We start from the raw sequence: 19,671 nt of genomic DNA, 5'->3' as shown, positions 1-19,671 counted from the left end.
GATATCGTTTATTTCAATATTTTCCATTTTGGCGTCCGTGCGACGGCTGAAGTCAGGGACCATGTTACGATTTTCCGCAGTGAAACAGTTTCGGAACACTGAATTCAGTATTTCTGCCTTTCTTCGGTCGTCCTCTGTTTCGGTGCCATCGTGGTCAACGAGTGACTGAATAGGGGATTTAGATCCGCTTACCGATTTTACATATGACCAAAACTTTTTAGGGTTCTTGTTTAGATTGTTTGCCAATGTTTTATGTTCGAATTCGTTGAATGCTTCTCTCATTGCTCTCTTTACGCTCTTTTTCGCTTCGTTCAGCTTTTCCTTATCAGCTATGATTCGACTACTCTTAAACCTATGATGAAGCTTTCTTTGTTTCCGTAGTACCTTTCGTACATGATTGTTATACCACGGTGGATCTTTCCCCTCGCTTTGGACCTTAGTCGGTACGAACTTATCTAAGGCGTACTGGACGATGTTTCTGAATTTTTTTCCATTTTTGTTCCACATCCTCTTCCTCAGAAATGAACGTTTGATGGTGGTCACTCAGATATTCTGCGATTTGTGCCCTATCACTCTTGTTAAGCAAATATATTTTCCTTCCTTTCTTGGCATTTCTTATTACACTTGTAGTCATTGATGCAACCACTGACTTATGATCACTGATACCCTCTTCTACATTCACGGAGTCGAAAAGTTCCGGTCTATTTGTTGCTATGAGGTCTAAAACGTTGGCTTCACGAGTTGGTTCTCTAACTATCTGCTCGAAGTAATTCTCGGACAAGGCAGTCAGGATAATGTCACAAGAGTCTCTGTCCCTGGCTCCAGTTCTGATTGTGTGACTATCCCATTCTATACCTGGTAGATTGAAGTCTCCCCCTATTACAATAGTATGATCACGAAACTTCTTCACGACGTTCTGCAGGTTCTCTCTGAGGCGCTCAACTACTACGGTTGCTGATGCAGGTGGTCTATAGAAGCATCCGACTATCATATCTGACCCACCTTTGATACTTAACTTAACCCAGATTATTTCACATTCGCATTCGCTAATAACTTCACTGGATATTATTGAATTCTTTACTGCTATAAATACTCCTCCACCATTGGCGTTTATCCTATCCTTGCGGTATATATTCCATTCTGTGTCTAGGATTTCGTTACTGTTCACTTCCGGTTTTAACCAACTTTCCGTTCCTAATACTATATGCGCACTATTTCCTTCAATAAGCGATACTAATTCAGGAACATTGCCCTGGATACTCCTGCAGTTTACCAATATTACGTTAACTTTTCCTGTTTTTGGTCTCTGAGGACGGACGTTCTTTATCAACGATGCTGATGTTCTCTCTGGTAAGCCGTCAGGTATTTTATCGTTTCGCCCAAGGGGGGGTCCCTCTAACCTAAAAAACCCCCGTGTGCACGCCACACGTACTCTGCTACCCTAGTAGCTGCTTCCGGTGTGTAGTGCACGCCTGACCTGTCTAGGGGGCCCCTACAGTTCTCCACCCAATAACGGAGGTCGATGAATTTGCAACCATTATAGTCGCAGAGTCGTCTGAGCCTCTGGTTTAGACCCTCCACACGGCTCCAAACCAGAGGACCGCGATCGACTCTGGGCACTATGCTGCAGATATTAAGCTCAGCTTGCACTCCGCGTGTGATGCTGGTTGTCTTCACCAAATCAGCCAGCCGCCGGAAGGAACCAAGGATGGCCTCAGAACCCAAGCGGCAGGCGTCATTCGTTCCGACATGTGCTACTATCTGCAGCCGGTCACACCCAGTGCGTTCAATAGCTGCCGGAAGGGCCTCCTCCACATTACGGACGAGACCCCCCGACAAGCACACCGAGTGCACACTGGCATTCTTCCCCGACCTACCCGCTATTTTCCTGAGGGGCTCCATAACCCGCCTAATGTTGGAGCTCCCTATAACTAATAGGCCCGCCCTCTGTGACTGTCGGGACCTTGCCGGAGAATCGGCCACTGGCCCAACAGGCGAGGCATCCTGTGGTGGCTCGGAAACGATGTCATCACCACTAGGAAGCACCCCGTACCTGTTGGAAAGGGGTAAGGCAGCTGCCACGCGGCCAGATCCCACCTTCGCCTTTCGGCCAGGCACACGCGAGCCCACCACTGTCCGCCATTCACCCTGGAGTGATGGCTGACCGGTAAGATGCTCACTGCCGGAAGACGCAGCGACATCAGGGGTTCCATGTGATTCCAAGGCCACCGAAGTAGGCATAGGTCTCACCACAGTTGCCCCAACGCCACTACGAGCCGACGCCTGCGCCTCGAGCTCGATGAGCCTAACAGACAAAGCCTCCACCTGCCCCCGAAGAGTGGCCAATTCTCCTTGCGTCCGCTCACAACAACCACAGTCCCTACACATGACTATGTTTACCCTACTCTATACGGTGACAAATTCCCAAGATAATCTTCTGATGAGCTACTCTGATAATCAAGAAACACTCACTGAAATACGAGACGCGAAAACTACGCTAGGTTTTCCCAGAAAAACTATTTAAAAGCTAAGCGCAGCAAATAAGTACAAAATAAATTTCTCTCCTAACGATCAAGAACTGTTAGTTTCTATGCAGAGCAGATAGACACAAATAGAATCCCTTCCTTAGTGGAAGGTCGTAAACAAAATGCAAAATAAACGCTTTATACAAACAGTACTCGCTGCTGCTGGTGCTCTCGCTCTGGCTGTCACAAGACAACTTCCATGGCGGGCTCGTGACAATACCGTTGTCTCTGAGGAACACTTGCTGTCGAGGATAACATACTATGTTCTGTTGCTTAACAAGTCTTTGAGCCACTCACATACTTGTGGAACCTGTTCCATATGCTTGTACCTTTGTTAAGTCAGCAATGTGACACCATGTCAAATGCTTTACGTAAATCTAAGAATATGGAATCAGCCTGTTGCCCTTCATCCATCGTTCACAGGATCTCGTGTGAGATACAGGCAAGCTGAGTTTCACACACGTGATGCGTTCTAAAGCTGTGCTAGTTTGTGAACAGAAGCTTTTCCCTCTCAAGGGAATTTATTATGTTTGAACTGAGAATATGTTCAAGGATTCTGCAGCAAACATATGCTAAAGATATTGGTCTGTAATTTTACAGGTCCGTTCTTTTACCCTTCATGTATATAGGAGTCACCTGCGTATTGTTTTCCAGTCACTTGGGGCTTTACACTAGGCAAGAGATTTGTGATAAATGCAAGCTAAGTAAGGGGCCAGTGCTGCGGAATAATCTTTGTAAAATCGAATTGGAATTCCATTTGCTTTCAATTCTTTCTCTATGCCAGGGATGCTTATTACGTCCTCCATACGGATGGTCAAACAGTGGTATATTTGTATGATTCTTTGCCTGAACAATTTTTTAAATGCAAAATTTAAAACTTCAGTTTTAGTTTTGCTTTCTTCTACTGCCACCCTCGACCGATCAACAAGTGACTGGATACAAGCCTTAGACCCAGTTAGCGATTTTATGTAGGACCAGAATTTTCTCGGGTTCTTGGCTAGTTATATTGTTAAAGAATGTTAGTGGTAGTTGCCTTAAGCGTTGCGCATTGATCTTTTTAGAGATGCATTAATTTCTATTAACTTTTGCCTGTCATTCTTTGTGCATTCTCATTTGAACTGATGGTGCAACAGGCTTTGCTTCAACAACATATTTTGAATTTTGTTGTTAAATTATTGTGGGTCTTTTCTGTCCTTAATCCACATATTACGCACATACTTCTCCATATTATGATGTACAATCTGTTTGAACTTTGCGCATAATTACTCTACATACATTGTACTGGAACTAAATGATGTAAGTTCATCGACTAAGTAGGATGGTAACAACTGTCTATCTCCTCTTCCTACCAGAAATGCTTTCCTAGCCTTCTTGATTGGTTTATTAACTTAGCAACCAAAGTAATCCCTTTCTCTCTACTGACACTGTTGACTAGGTCAGGTGTGTTCGTAACTACGAGATGTAGAATATTTCCGTTGCGTGTGGGCTGTCAAACTAGCTGCTCAAGACAGTTTTTGGAAGATGTGTTCGAAAGAACTTCGCATGACTTTCTGTCTGTACCCTCCTGCAATAAGATGCCCCAGTCTATACTTCACTGGTTAAAGTTGCCTCCAACTAATATTACATGATCTTGGTATTTCTGCACTGCTGACCGTAGACTTTCTGTCAGTGACTCTAAAACCAGCGCAGCAGAATTGGGTGCCCGGTTAAAAACATCCAACCAGGTAACTGCACTGTCACACTCAAATTCGACCTCAGTAGAGACAATATTTTTGTCATCTGCAATGAATACGCCCCCCCCCCCCCCCTCCTCATGATGTCTAATCTGTCTTTTTGATATATATTCCATGAACTGATAAATATGTTGGAGATTTCTACTGTGGGTTTTAGCCAGCTCTTGTTTCCGAGAATAATTTGAGTGCAAGGAGTTTCTTGGAGCGCAGTAAATTTGGGAACTTTGTTACAAATACTTCAAAAATGTATTCATTAAATTTTGACCGTTGAAGTATCTTTACTCTGAATGCTGTCTGATTTCACTGTGAGTTGTGTTGCGAATATTTATCAGAGAACCTAAACCTATCACCTAGCCTAAAAAAACTCCATGTGCACTCCACAAGTACTCTGCTACCCAAGTAGCTGCTTTCTTCGTGTAGTGCACCCCTGACTTACCAAGGGGGGTCCTGCAATTCCCTGGCTGATAGTGCAGGTCCAAAAATCTGCAGCCAAGGCTGTCAGAGTTGACAAAGCCTATGGCTGAGACCGTCGACATGGCTCCAAACCAGAGGACCCTGACTGACTTTGGGCACAATGTTGCAAATTGCTAGCTTTGCTTGAACCCAGCGTGTGAGGCCAGCAGCCTTCACTACCTCCGTCAGCCATTTGTATGAACTGCGGAATGCCTGAGAACCCAAGCGACAGCCATCGTTGGTGCTGATGTGAGCCACAACTTGCAGACGGCTTCACCTTTCCAGCCCTGAACGCTATCTGCCTAAGGGGCTCCATAACGTGCCTAATGTTGGAGATCCTGATAACTAGCATCCATGCATCTTCTCTACACATTAGTGTTTCTTTTATAACCTCTACACAGTCATATATTCTCCAAAATGCATCACTATGAAAATCCTGTTTGGTTTCCCTTTTTTGTACTTTAACTGCAGTCTTCTAATTTTGTTACATCTTTACTCCTATATTTCTTAATGTCTTATATTTCCTCCTCCTCCTCCTCCTCCTCCTCCTCCCCCTCCTCCTCCTCCCCCACTTTCCCATGTGATATTGTGGGGTTTGCCCACTAACTTAGCTGCATTATGGATTCTGGAGGCTGTGTGTAATGTTATGATGTCTGTTTTGACTGATAGCTTCAGCATTCAAATACTTCAGAGTAGTTTCTCATTGTAATAGACACTAACCACAGAACTTTAAGTAGTGAACATTTTTATTTTACTTCACCTGATCTAACCTATTTTCTTTTTGCAGAAAGAGCTGGGTTTGCCTCGAAGAAGTAGTCGTATTGCCCATAGGAAGAGCTTCATATCGGCAACTTCTCCAACATTACCCAGGTGTCATTCACCAGTTCTAAGTGAGTAGTCATTAAAGATGTCACTATTTCCGTCTGTTCAAAAATAAGCTGTTGCATTTGTTTGACTTTAAATTTTTCATCAAAGTTAATGGCATTTGTATCATTATTCTGGGTGCCTTGGTGAGTGGAGTGGAACTCTGTGAGATGGTAGTGTAATGAAAAATACTGAACTTTCTTTCATCAGTTATACTTTTAACGCGGTCATAAAAAGCTTAATGAGCACAATCTAGTTGATAATGAGATATTAACTAGCATAAATATTGGTGATGAACGTTTTCCTGGTGCAAAATGTTAAAATGAATGTTTGATGCATATGGAAACTATAGTGTTAAACACTGTTTTGATATATGAAATTGTAATTGTAGCATGAAAATGTTGGAAATGTGGAAAATGCTTGCTGAATGTCAGCAGAATACACTTTCGTTTGTCAGTGTGTAGTATTTCATACTTTTCTAACTCTGTAAACTGTCTAATCTGGACTATGTCATGCATTAACATTGTTGCTGGCAGTTTTGTAGAGTACTTAGTGATGGAATGTAGTTATTGTGACTTCTTAAAATAAGGGTGATGCAACTGAAGTCTCTTATAGGATCTACATGTGAATACTCTGTTAATATAAAACCTTTTTTATTACTGAAGTAACAAATACTTAAAATGTAGCTTTATTCAAGTAATAGTTATGACACACTGAAATAGATGTCATACTCAGTTAATTTTATAGATATCTTTCAGTGTGATTCATAGGACGTGTATCATGTGCTTAGTGGGTAGGAGCACGTGACTTTACAGCTGACAGTGTGAGGAAACATCTCATACTATATAACTCATTTCTTAGTTGGTAAAGTTTAATGGATCATTTGGGAATTCTTTTGGAAGATTAGCATATATGCTCATTGAGTGATGGACATTAAACAAGGACCATCACTTAAATCTGCAGTGCGATTTGCTTAAAAGGACCCATTTTTAGAAGTTTTTCACTTGTGAAGAAACTGTCCAGTGTACACTGAACTGCAGACATATATGAATCACTGGTCTGTCTGCACATAAATTTATGTTCGTCATGGTGCAAGTTGAATGTGCAACAGCACATGCATACCCATTGAACTGACGGAACATTTATGTTAAGGTAGTCTCATTTGTCAACAGTATAAAGTTTCTGTTAGACAAGGCATAACTTGATGCAATGGTGAAGTTTTGTACAAATTTATCAAGCATTTGTAACTGTTTGAAGAGACATATAAGAAAAGCGAAACTTTTTGGTAGATTAAAACTGTGCTACGTGTGTCTTCTGCTCAGATATTACAACTATCACAAGCAATTTTGTATCTACAGAATCTTTAGAAGTAATGTTTTTGTTTTCTTTTTCCAAATATGGGCCACAGTTGGTGAATGTTGAATGTACTATGTGGATCTCTAAAAATTAGAATGGTGGTAATTAAACTAATTATTAATGAATTGTAGAACTTGTACATATGTTTACACATCAGCAAAAATTTTGAAAAAAGTGTGCCTACAGTAGAAATATTTGATAGATGCATCACTAAGGAACATACACCACAGCACAAAACAGCTAACAAGTACAGACTGAGGTCCCAGCTTGGAAGCGCCATCTGATGATGGATTAAAAAAAAAATTCAAAACCATTAATGGGTAAATGTGAATAAGTTTTTTATACCATACTTGTGGCTGGTTGCCAAATTTAAGCTATAATTCTACTAGAGCCTCATTTCTCATAATGTTTATTTTTGACAAGGTAGCATTTTGATGTGGCAAAGAGTACCCTGCAGCTTTTAAAGCTCACAATTCGGGCAAATGATCATCAGTATCATCTACTACCTTCAGTGCTAATTCCAGCAGATATAGGCAACAAAAACATTTCTGTAAGTACTCTTAGTACACACATCAACATTCTCTACAGTGCTAACATTATATCTCACTTCTTCAGTGACCCACATGACTGGTTTTGTGAACAAATTTTTCCTGACTTTTATGTGATCCCATCAATTAGAACAGCCCTTCCTACTAGTACATCACTGGCTATAATGAGAACAATACTTATACCACTGGTAAAGGCTATTACTTCAGTATTACTACTTCCTTTATTTAGTCGAACAATCACCAGGTTATCTATTTACTTTAGTTTTTTGGTAAATGCTGGGACTAATGCTACTCCTTGAGCTTGAATTACTTTCAATAATGGTGGTGATGTGGATGTGTATTACAAACTTCCTGTTAAGTGCAGTCATTTTGGATCCAGTGTCATGACATGCACTTGTCTAAGTATTGTCAGCTTTTGTCCTCACTTTGAGGAAACCTTACCATTACTTAGTAACTTAGACATACATATTAATCTTTGTTTGTATGGATCTTGTTGCATACTTCATTCTTTGTATGTCTTCTGTTCATCATCTGGGCAGTGTGCCCTGCACACTTTTATTCATTTTGCACTCTCTCTTGCTATTGTGTGTTTGGAAATTGCTTTGCAGATTCATTCCCAAAATTGCTTGTCCTTCTGTGAATATCAGCTTTTCCATTTGGCATCTGTCTCTGTCTGACTCTTGCAAACTATCATTTCTGTAACAGGCACCACCTTCATTGTCTGGTTGACAGTTGAGCCACTTTACATTTCTTGTTCTCTTGTGGACTCCTGCTGTCAATTGCAACAGCGTACCCTCTCAATTATGATGTTAGTCTGCATAACTTATATGTCACTCCCGTGTGCTTCCAATAATATAATAATCTCAATGAACAAAAGAGATATTATTTTGCTAATGAACCCTTGTAGAAGGATGGAGAAATGGTTCACCACAACACTACACTATTCTGCGTTATTCATCACATGCCAACATACCCAAATTTGCAATAATGTTATTGTTGACAGAATTGATTGTTGTGGATATGGTTTTGAGAACAAGTATATTTTAACTAAAGTCTGTGCCACAATATCGCAATATGTGTTTAAGAATTGGCATATTTTATGCCGCACACACAAGATTCTGCAAACAAAACTCTGTCTTTTTGGTCCAGAACTTTCCATGTGCGCAAAAGTTTGTGAGATCCACAATTCCATTAATGTAGGATTTACTGTCAAAGTCACAAAAACATTCCTTTAAAATGTAAGTTGTAATTTTGCCCGTATCTTGACAATTGAATGTCCATACTTATTTCACTCACAGTAACATGTACCTGTCTGGCGAAGATGCTTGTAGACCAGCACACTTTCTTTGGTATTCAAACTTTGTGTTCAACTGCACTTACCTACATTCGTTCCTGATCCTGTCTGGCCATCACAATGGAAAGTTGGTGGTCCACTTGGTCCCCATATGCATCACATCCCTCCATGACTTTGATTCTACCTGATCCCAAAAGCAAATGATTGCTAACCAAGTAACAACCAAATCAGACAGCTCGCAACTAACATCAACAAACGAGATGTCTGAAACCATTCAGCTCTATCCTGTGAAAAGAACTGTTAACACACTTAAGGGCATCAGTAAAAATCAGATAAACACATTAGAGTCATTGTATATAAACTCAAATTTGAGTGAGGAAGCTGCATACTCAGTCATGTACCAAATGCATTACATGCCACTTAGGCAAATAAAAAGTGAAAACACATATAGCTTAAACCCATCAGGGAAAGACAACATGAACAGCTAAAGCACAAAGCAAATGTTAAAATTGTTTTCCACATGAAGGGCTGTCCTATAAGTGCTGGGCTTTAGTTGGTGAAGGGTAACAAAAAATGATCTAATTTATAAATCTGGGAAGAAATTACATAGAGGGAAAGTGGCTAATATGGAACCACATTAATTGAAACATGTGAATTTAATAAGTTGGATTTTCAATTAAATGAGGATATTAAACTGTTGCTGCAAACTTCTCACAGTGCTTGACCTGAGTGAAAAATGAATTGTATGTTAATTATTTCATGTGAGCGCACTGAACGTGGTTCTGCGTGTACATTCTGAGTGAGGAGTAGGGTTGACTTAGTTGAAAAGTGAGAATTTCTCCGTCAATGTGTAGTATGTGGCATTCTCCTCTTTGCCAAAGTGTTCTCTGTGATAATAAATGTAACCAGTTGTGGCTTGATAACCACTCAAGTGTTTCGATGAGCTATGTGACTACTGGCAAATGATGGAAGTTAATTAGCAGGTGAAGACCAGACATCTCAGATGACTGGGTGATGGAATACTCAGTAGATTAACGATGACCATCATGAGACAGAAAATAAGGTAACGTCTTGTGTGTGTATTCCTTTGGTTTCCCCTCTTCTGTGCCTACTGAGATGCTAGTGATAGTCCATTCTGAGTCATTGCTCAGAAATAATTTTTTTCTGATGGTCGTGGAAGCTGTTACTGGTCATTCCAAGCTTCTTACTTCTTCAAGGTTTGTCAGTGATACGTTCTTCTCCGACAGTTCATTAGGGGTGTATAAGAAATGTGTCCTAGGCAGTTTTCATCAGTCCTCATGTATCGCACACCTTGTAGCACAAGGAACATAGGCTGTAGAACACAACAGGGTTTTATAGCTTAGCTTGCAAAACAGTGGGATGGGCTTTAATTGTGCATCAGATAACTGGTCAGCACCACACCTTTTGGTGTCCTGATATCTGCTCAGACTGTAAGCAGTTTTAAGATGACAGAGAATGCAACAGATATTGTGTTCTTTATTATGTCATGATGCAATTTCTTATTCTGTTTCTTTACTTGTTTCATTACAGGCAGTCCCTTAGAAAGTCCACGGATGTCTCCAAGCCAACATTTTGGTTTTGCACCAATTAAAAGGTAATTTTTGTCATTTTGATTACAATACATTGTTAGCAACAGTAATTGTATACATTAATGGAGGAACAAAAAAAACCTCTTCCTTTGCATAAATAGTGTCTTTAAACAAATTCTAGGCTGTGGTTGAGTTATTCACTGACACAGTGGTTTGTTTTGTAATACTAATCGTGCATGGTTGGGAGCAGAGCATAGTTGAAATTTGAAAGAGTCCTTAGGACAGATTTTTACATTGGTGTGACGTGTTGGTGATTAGCTTAATTAAGGGTATTACCTGCAGAAGTAGGAATGCTTATTAGTTTTCATTTTCGCATGTAGTTAATTGAGAAATGAGACATTTATTCCAGATTTTTTATCGATACATGCTGTGTAGTGTTAACAATTATGATTAGTGTGATTTGATATTAATGGCAAATGACATTACAGACCATAGATAGTGTTAATAACTAAGTGAGTTAGTTGTATTAAGTAACCTCAGTATATGTTCATAGACATTAAACATTTGGAGCAGCCTACCTCTTTTTAATGTTATCTAAAAATCTCTAATCTAATCATGAATGCAGTGTCACAACTGGGGATAGGATTATAAATGTCCTTGACAATTCTTTGTATGCATAACTTTAAATGTTTATTCACCTATGCAAATTGTTATTACTTCCACTCGTTTCATACCAGTGACACACTTGGAGCTGGTTTTTTTTTTTTTTTTTTTTTTTTTTTTTTTTTTTTTTTTTTTTTCGGAGCCTCCCTGTAAGGGACATAATACATGACCAAATTTCTCTGCGGTAGACTAGTTGGGTCACAATGTAATCATTTGGACTTAGCCATGTGCTTCCAAAACAAAGCTTGCCTATGATCATAATTTTATGCAAATTAATGTACTTAATTGTTTTATTAAAGAAGTTTCCAATATTTCATTCCAAACATTGACTGTGAACTATTTTGTTGTCATTAAGTCCAAAAGGAGAAACAAGTCATTCATTGACTGGTAGATTTCTCTGTTGCAGCAATCCACACCATAACACGTGTGCATATTTACCTTTAAGACGTTACATTCCCGCATAATTTTAAGAATACCTCAATAAAATCCCCTACAAAAAAGTCCCACTATGAACGATGGACTTTGGTGTGGTGGGGTGGCTTGTGTGCCTTAACTATATTGATAGCCATACCGTAGGTGTAACAGTAGTGGAGGTTTATCTTATGAGAGACCAGACTAACATATGATTCCTGAACGGGGGCAGCATCTTAGGTGTTTTTTGTGTAACAGTCTGGATCAGGGCTGGTTGCGTGAGATCCCTGCAAGTTTGCCCATGGGCACTGTTTGCATGTGTATTGCCTTGCAGGCACAGTGCACACACAGCTCCTATTATCTTATTCATACACAGGATGAAAGACTGCCGGTAATACAGTCAACAGATGATGCTAGAGTTTGTAGCCACATTAGAATTATTCTTTGTGTTTTCGTAATTATTACAGTATGACAGTACAACAAATGCATACAATGCAATATAACGTGTACATAGAATTTGTGGAAGTGTAGGCTGAAAGACCATACTTTTGTAACATGCAAGTGCCATCAGATGAAAAAGTAATGACAGTTAGCTTAAAAGCAAATGAATGTATGCTAGTGTGAATACTTTTATGCGTCATCTCCTCACACAAGGCTTCACACGTCAGTTAATAGGTCATAAAACAGCCATGTTGTTTTCTTACGTTTTTCAGTGAGTGAAATTTTATGTTTTATTTTAGGTATCTGCAAGAAGTTTGTACTTGGTTTTCCACTTTCCTCTGACTACATATACCATTCTCACTTCATTTGAAAACACTAAAGGCAGGTACAGATGACACCAGCAGATAATAGAAAATCGGTTGGCCTTCTGCAGTTCAGTAGAGGCACAACACAGTGACAAATAAACAAATAAAGATAACTGTTTCATTACATAATAAGTACTGCAGCACCATAAAGTAATTTGTTGCATAGCTTGACAACTGTTACAAACACTACAAAATGTTCCAAATTATGTCATTCAGTTCAGTGGAGAACTATGGGTGGAGATAGGGGGGCGTGGGAGGTCATAATATGGGAAGGGGTGTTGTACAGGCATAATAAAAGAGAATAAAATATCACTCTTATTTAATTTCCTGTGGCCACAAATAAAATAGACATCACAAGAGAACACAAGCATTATTTATTAAAAATCTATTAACTTAATACTTACACAGAAGTGTTAAGTTCAGAGCTGACCTGTTACGTATGAAAAAAGTAAGTTCAAAACCTTTATCGTCATTACTCTACAATTGTTTTTAAATTTTTTGTGCTGGCATCTCAGTGACTGAAGTGAGATTACCGGTTGTCAAATGCATTGCTCCAGTCAGATGATCATTAATAACACCACTCCTAAGCTTAAGTTTTGTTAATTTCATTGCTAAAAAACAACTTTCACACAAATGTGTGGTCCTGAATATACTGCAGACTCAAGCAGCTATTTGGAACAGTTGCAGGACTTGTTCTCAAAGAAGGTTTTTGTAAAACACTTCTGTTTTTTACAGTGTGAAACCACCACCTGAGTGCATGACACTACTGAAAGTCAGTGAGCTCCAACTGAATTTCAAGTGGTGCACTTTCAATGTCCACTGCAAAAGGAGTTCCAGAAATACTAAAATCAAGCTGAAATTGGTTGATGACACTAAATCTGCTGTTTGTTTTCCAACAAAGCCTATAGCACTGTACCAGACTTACAAAAATGTTCATTTAGTGTCTCCTTTTTAAGTTTTTTTTATTTATAACTAGGGCAACATTAAAAAAGTGTGCAAATGACCTTCCTGACCGTCGTCGTATCTGCAACAACAGTTTTTTTTTGAAAACCCAAAATGGTGTCAGAAACTTCAGTAATTAGTTTGTCTGCCTTGCAAAGCTGTACTCGAGACATCCAGGTGCATTGTAAGGTCTGTTAGAAATGCAGGCTCTAGTATCCATGGGGGTCAGCAAACTCTTTTACTGACATTCCTTTCATGTCCATGAATAATGCTATGCCTTTCTGTAAGTTGAAAAAATGTTTTAAAACAATGCCTTGACTTGACCAGTGTGCTTCAGAAAAATGCTGCATGTTGCCATAATTACAGTGTAGCTCTGCAAGGAAAGATTTATACAGTTGATGTCTCAAATCATACGATCTAGTTTTATTAACTGTTTTTACAATTATGTCCATAACACCATAAACCAATAAGTAAAAGTGTGAGGGTGCTCAACACGGTATCTATAGATATCTTCAGAGAAAGTTTAGGAAATGTAAACTCAGCCAAATGCTAATTATAAATGCAGCATATTTCTTGATAAATTTATATCCCTTTCTGAACATTGTTTTCCAAAGAAAATGACTAAATGTAACACCACAAACTTTTCAAAGGAACCTTGGATTGCTACAGGTATTAAAGTGTCTTCAGAAAGAAAAAGAAAACTGTATGAGACAGCAAGAACTGTAAAGATCCAAAAGTAGTTTAACACTATAAAAATTATTGTAACATACTGAGAAAAGTTGTAAGGAAATCAAGAAATATGTATGTTATAGAAGAAATTAACAACTCCAGCAATAAAATCAACATTTAGGCAAAAGGTGTTCACTGCTCAAAAGAAAGTAGTGAGAATAATGTGTGGGGTTCATAGTCGCACATCTTGTGGACATCTGTTTAAAAGGCTAGGAATTCTTACAACTGCTTCACAGTACATTTACTCAGTAATGAAATTCTTTCTCAACAACATGGACCAGTTTAAAATCAACAGCGACATTCATGATTACAATACCAGAAAAAAGAAAGACTTACCCTATCCTTTACTTAACCTATCTTTCGCACAGAAAGGGGTAAAATATGCTGCTATAAAACTTTTTGATAAATTACCAGATGAAATAAAATGCCCGGCAGACAGCAGCAATAGTTTCAAAAACAAATTGAAATCATACCTCCTTGACAACTCCTTCTATACCATAGATGAATTCTTGAATACGAGTAAATAAATCTGGAGATATAACACATGCATTTTGTGCCATTTAAGGGAATGGGATGGATAATAGAAATATTTAGGTATAACACTATAATGTAAAAAAAAAAAAAAAAAAAAAAAAACCACCTTTGTTTCCTGTGCGCATTTCTTGTGCATTTGACACGTTCCACATCATAACGGTTTTTCTGTGCTATTGATCAAGGGAACACGTAACCAACTAACCAACCAACCAACCACTTATTTTGGCACACTTTGTCGTCAGATTAACACGATGTAGGACACAGTGTATTGCTGATATTCCCTACTGGGTACCAACTGCTTTCATCTAAATTTTTTAAATCAAAACAAGAACACCAGACTTTTCACCGCTTTGTCAACAATGTTTCCTAAGCAAGAAAATATGTTGTCAGCCACAGTTGTACATTGCATTGACACTAAATCAGAGAGTTCTCTCTCATGATGAACTCAGCATCAACACCTCTTGCAAATACAGCATGCTGAGCAACATCTGTTACATACTTACCTTCATGCAAACACACAGAAGGAAACCCAAATGTTTATTTCTGTCTCTCAGTTGTATTTCCATATTGTTGACCATTTCTTCGGTGCATCTGCAAACTGTTCTCCATGAAGGACAGACTGCTTCAAAAACAGAAACAGTAGTGCACACAAGGTTGTTGCAGCAGCAGCAAAACACTCTTCAACAAATTCTCTATCACTGTAGGGATGCACCGTTTTGGCTGTTTTTAAGATCTGTGCGATAGCTCACTCTCATTGCACCATCATTGTGGATGATATGGTTCTCTTTCTACACTCCTGGAAATTGAAATAAGAACACCGTGAATTCATTGTCCCAGGAAGGGGAAACTTTATTGACACATTCCTGGGGTCAGATACATCACATGATTACACTGACAGAACCACAGGCACATAGACACAGGCAACAGAGCATGCACAATGTCGGCACTAGTACAGTGTATATCCACCTTTCGCAGCAATGCAGGCTGCTATTCTCCCATGGAGACGATCATAGAGATGCTGGATGTAGTCCTGTGGAACGGCTTGCCATGCCATTTCCACCTGGCGCCTCAGTTGGACCAGCGTTCGTGCTGGACGTGCAGACCGCGTGAGACGACACTTCATCCAGTCCCAAACATGCTCAATGGGGGACAGATCCGGAGATCTTGCTGGCCAGGGTAGTTGACTTACACCTTCTAGAGCACGTTGGGTGGCACGGGATACATGCGGACGTGCATTGTCCTGTTGGAACAGCAAGTTCCCTTGCCGGTCTGGGAATGGTAGAACGATGGATTCGATGACGGTTTGGATGTACCGTGCACTATTCAGTGTCCCCTCGACGATCACCAGTGGTGTACGGCCAGTGTAGGAGATCGCTCCCCACACCATGATGCCGGGTGTTGGCCTTGTGTGCCTCGGTTGTATGCAGTCCTGATTGTGGCGCTCACCTGCACGGCGCCAGACACGCATACGACCATCATTGGCACCAAGGCAGACGCGACTCTCATCGCTGAAGACGACACGTCTCCATTCGTCCCTCCATTCACGCCTGTCGCGACACCACTGGAGGCGGGCTGCACGATGTTGGGGCGTGAGCGGAAGACGGCCTAACGGTGTGCGGGACCGTAGCCCAGCTTCATGGAGACGGTTGCGAATGGTCCTCGCCGATACCCCAGGAGCAACAGTGTCCCTAATTTGCTGGGAAGTGGCGGTGCGGTCCCCTACGGCACTGCGTAGGATCCTACGGTCTTGGCGTGCATCCGAGCGTCGCTGCGGTCCGGTCCCAGGTCGACGGGCATGTGCACCTTCCGCCGACCACTGGCGACAACATCGATGTACTGTGGAGACCTCACGCCCCACGTGTTGAGCAATTCGGCGGTACGTCCACCCGGCCTCCCGAATGCCCACTATACGCCCTCGCTCAAAGTCCGTCAACTGCACATACGGTTCACGTCCACGCTGTTGCGGCATGCTACCAGTCTTAAAGACTGCGATGGAGCTCCGTATGCCACGGCAAACTGGCTGACACTGACGGCGGCGGTGCACAAATGCTGCGCAGCTAGCGCCATTCGACGGCCAACACCGCGGTTCCTGGTGTGTCCGCTGTGCCGTGCGTGTGATCATTGCTTGTACAGCCCTCTCGCAGTGTCCGGAGCAAGTATGGTGGGTCTGACACACCGGTGTCAATGTGTTCTTTTTTCCATTTCCAGGAGTGTATAAATACATTACAAAGAAGGGGTAGAATCGAGGGCAAAATCACATAATGCTTTACAAATAACACTAATATTTTCAAGAAATGACAAGCGAGGTGTGTTCAAAAAGAAATGAACTTTTGAAATAAGGCACCAACTGGCAGGAGCATTCTGCAGCTACTGAGTGCATTTAGTGGTAGATTTAGATAACAAGCTGCCATTTGCTGCATTTTGCTCTGCCTTTTAATAAGCGAGCTACAGCCGCTGATGTGAGCGTGTGCACAAGCTGTTCATCGGATTGGTGTCAAAGGGACAATGAGCACTTTGAGAGAGAGAGAGAGAGAGAGAGAGAGAGAGAGTGTGTGTGTGTGTGTGTGTGTGTGTGTGTGTGTGCGCAAAATGCGCACAAATTGGTCAAAGATGAAGATGATGATAGTACTGTTTACTACAAAGGTGTTGTCCATCAGGATTTTGTGCCACATGGTCATATAGTAAACAATGAAGTCTACCAGGGAATCCTAATTCACATCAGTAGTGCACAACCTTGTGTGCACTACTGTTTCTGTTTTTGAAGCAGTCTATCCTTCATGGAGAACAGTTTGCAAATGCACCAAAGAAATGGTCAACAATGTGGAAATACAATTGAGAGATAGAACTAAATGTTTGGGTTTCCTTCTCTGTATGTTTGGATGAAGGTGGGGATGTAACAGATGTTGCTCAGAATGCTGCATTTGCAAGAGGTGTTGACGCCAAGTTCAACATGAGGGAGTACTCTTTGATTTAGTGTCAATGCAAAGTATGCTGTATGCAAGAAGGTTTGTAGAAAAATCAGACTTGGATGTTGCATTATGACAACACACCAGCTCATACTTCACTCCTTGTCCACAGCTGTGTAGCAAATATTCACATTGCGGTTGTGCCCCACACCTGTTTCTCAGGAGCTAGCCCCAGCACACTTTTCCTTGTTTCCCGAACTTAATAGCCCGTTTAAAGGACATTGTTTCCAAATCATAAAGGAGATTCAGGACAATATGACAAGAGACATGCATGCGAAAAAGAAGAAAATGCGTTCCAGGGGGCTTTCCAGAAATGGAAGAAATGATGGCAGTGGTGTATTTCCAATTGAGGGGAGTATTTGTAGGGGGACAATGTTTAACCCTCGAGCAGGCGCGCCTATTTTCAAAACACGGGCGGGCGCGCGGTGCACTTTGTACACATGTGTAGAACAGCTGTTTTTATGTTACCAAGCTAAACGTGTATCATCAAAATCACAGTTTAATCTCAGTTTACTTAAACAATGAGAAAATAAACTTACACAATATGAGCTAAACCACTGTTTTATTAAACAATAATCAAATAAACTTTCACTATAACACTCTGTAGCCAAGGACATGTGTTAGCGACAGTAATGACCCACTCAAAGCATTAAGCAGTGCAGTTGCATCAGATCCCAGCCAGCCGCTTATTCGATCACTAATTATCTCTTAGACAACTGCCTCAATGTGGGATTATGTTGCTAGTTCCTAATCACGGTCATTTTTTTGCATAGATCGTAAATTTTTTCTCACCTGGCTCACTTCGTATTTTATATTACTGCTGCTCACTTGGACATATGACAACACAATTTATCGTTGTTTTACGTGAAGCAATAATGAAGGAATAGGTATGGGTTTGCAGTTGTGAAACAACAATGGAACTGCAGAAAATCATTTTATTTTTGGTTGGCGGACTTTATACACAGATGCGCTCGCTCGAGGGTTAATATGTTGAACAATACGCAGTAAAGGTGTTATAGCAAATGTTTGATTTCATTTTGAACATACCTTTTATATTTATATGGACTTCATTCATACTCGCTTTTCTGTTTTAGCTCGAAGTTTGGTAGGAATTGAAAATATCGCTTCACGTTGTACTTCTTCACATTGATAAAACAGTATTACAAAACAGACACCGAGGGCTTGTTTGTGTTTAAATAAAAAAGTTATCTTTTTTCCCCCTGTGGGTTAAAGTGTAGGGATTTGACTGATTTTTGTGTTGAAGATCTTAACTTCTCCTAAGCCGTTTTCTTCTCACCAATTTTGTCCTGTCATGAATGCCAAAGATGTTTAAGAGACAAACCTGACTTGAAGTAAACAGGTCCGTATTGCCGTGCGCATGTTAGTAGAGAGGTGGATGATGAACTGCTGGCTAATGGCTTCTGTGGGCAAGCAGTGTGGGTGCTGATGCCTGCGGGGTGCATTTGCCCACCTCTAGTCTGGGTGAATGAGCAGTCTGGCTGTGCAACATCAGCCAATGTGACCTTGCTATGTTGGTACTGTGAATGACTGAAAGCAAGGGGAAAGTACAACCTTCATATTTTATGAGGACATGCAGCTCTACTGCATGGTTTAATGATGATAGCATTCTCTGTGTAAAATATTCCTGAAGTAAAATAGTCCCTCATTTGGATCTCCATATGAGTACTACTGAGGGGGATGTTGTCATCAGAAAAAACAAATTTGGCATTCTACAGGTTTGAGCATGGAATGTTAGATCACTTAAGCTGGTTGGTAAGTTGGAGAACTTGAAAATATAAATGGATAAGTTGAAGTTGGGTATAGTGGGAATTAATGAAGTGTGGTGACAGGAGGAACAGACTATCTGGTAAAGTAAGTATACGTTACCAACATACAATCAACTAGGGATAATACAGGAATGAATAAGAAAATAGGATTTGGGTGACTAGTGATAAAGGAACAAGAGCTCAGATGGAAAGCCACTACTAAGCAAAAAAGAGAAGATTGAAATGTGGAAGGAATATATAGAAATGTTATAAAAAGGAAAAATATTGGAAAACATTATTGTGGAAAAGGAAGAGGATGTGAATGAAGATCAGAAGGGGGTTACAGCACTGCAAGAACATCGTGACAGGGCTGAAATATCTTAAGTTTAAACAATGTACGTGGAGTAGATGACATGGGAGGACCAACCATGACAAAACTGTTGGTATGCAAGATACGAGGCAGGCAAAATACCCTTGTTCTCCATTAAGAACGTAATAATCTCGATTCCATAGGAGCTATGTGCTGACTAC

General features: G+C 40.4%; 1 protein-coding gene across 4 annotated transcripts in view; it reads left to right on the top strand.

Moving 5' to 3' along the window:
- Positions 1 to 19,671, top strand: part of LOC126248637 (microtubule-associated serine/threonine-protein kinase 2) — a 258,768-nt gene that overhangs the window by 28,534 nt on the left and 210,563 nt on the right. For all 4 annotated transcript variants that reach the window (XM_049949815.1, XM_049949816.1, XM_049949814.1 and 1 more), the window contains exons 3-4: positions 5,499 to 5,601; positions 10,325 to 10,388. In XM_049949815.1, the coding sequence (XP_049805772.1) occupies positions 5,499 to 5,601; positions 10,325 to 10,388 (167 nt within the window). The remainder of the gene's footprint in view (positions 1 to 5,498; positions 5,602 to 10,324; positions 10,389 to 19,671) is intronic.

This window comes from Schistocerca nitens, chromosome 3 (assembly GCF_023898315.1).
Source record: "Schistocerca nitens isolate TAMUIC-IGC-003100 chromosome 3, iqSchNite1.1, whole genome shotgun sequence".
Lineage (NCBI taxonomy): Eukaryota > Metazoa > Arthropoda > Insecta > Orthoptera > Acrididae > Schistocerca > Schistocerca nitens.
This window is presented reverse-complemented; position numbering and strand designations above follow the sequence as displayed.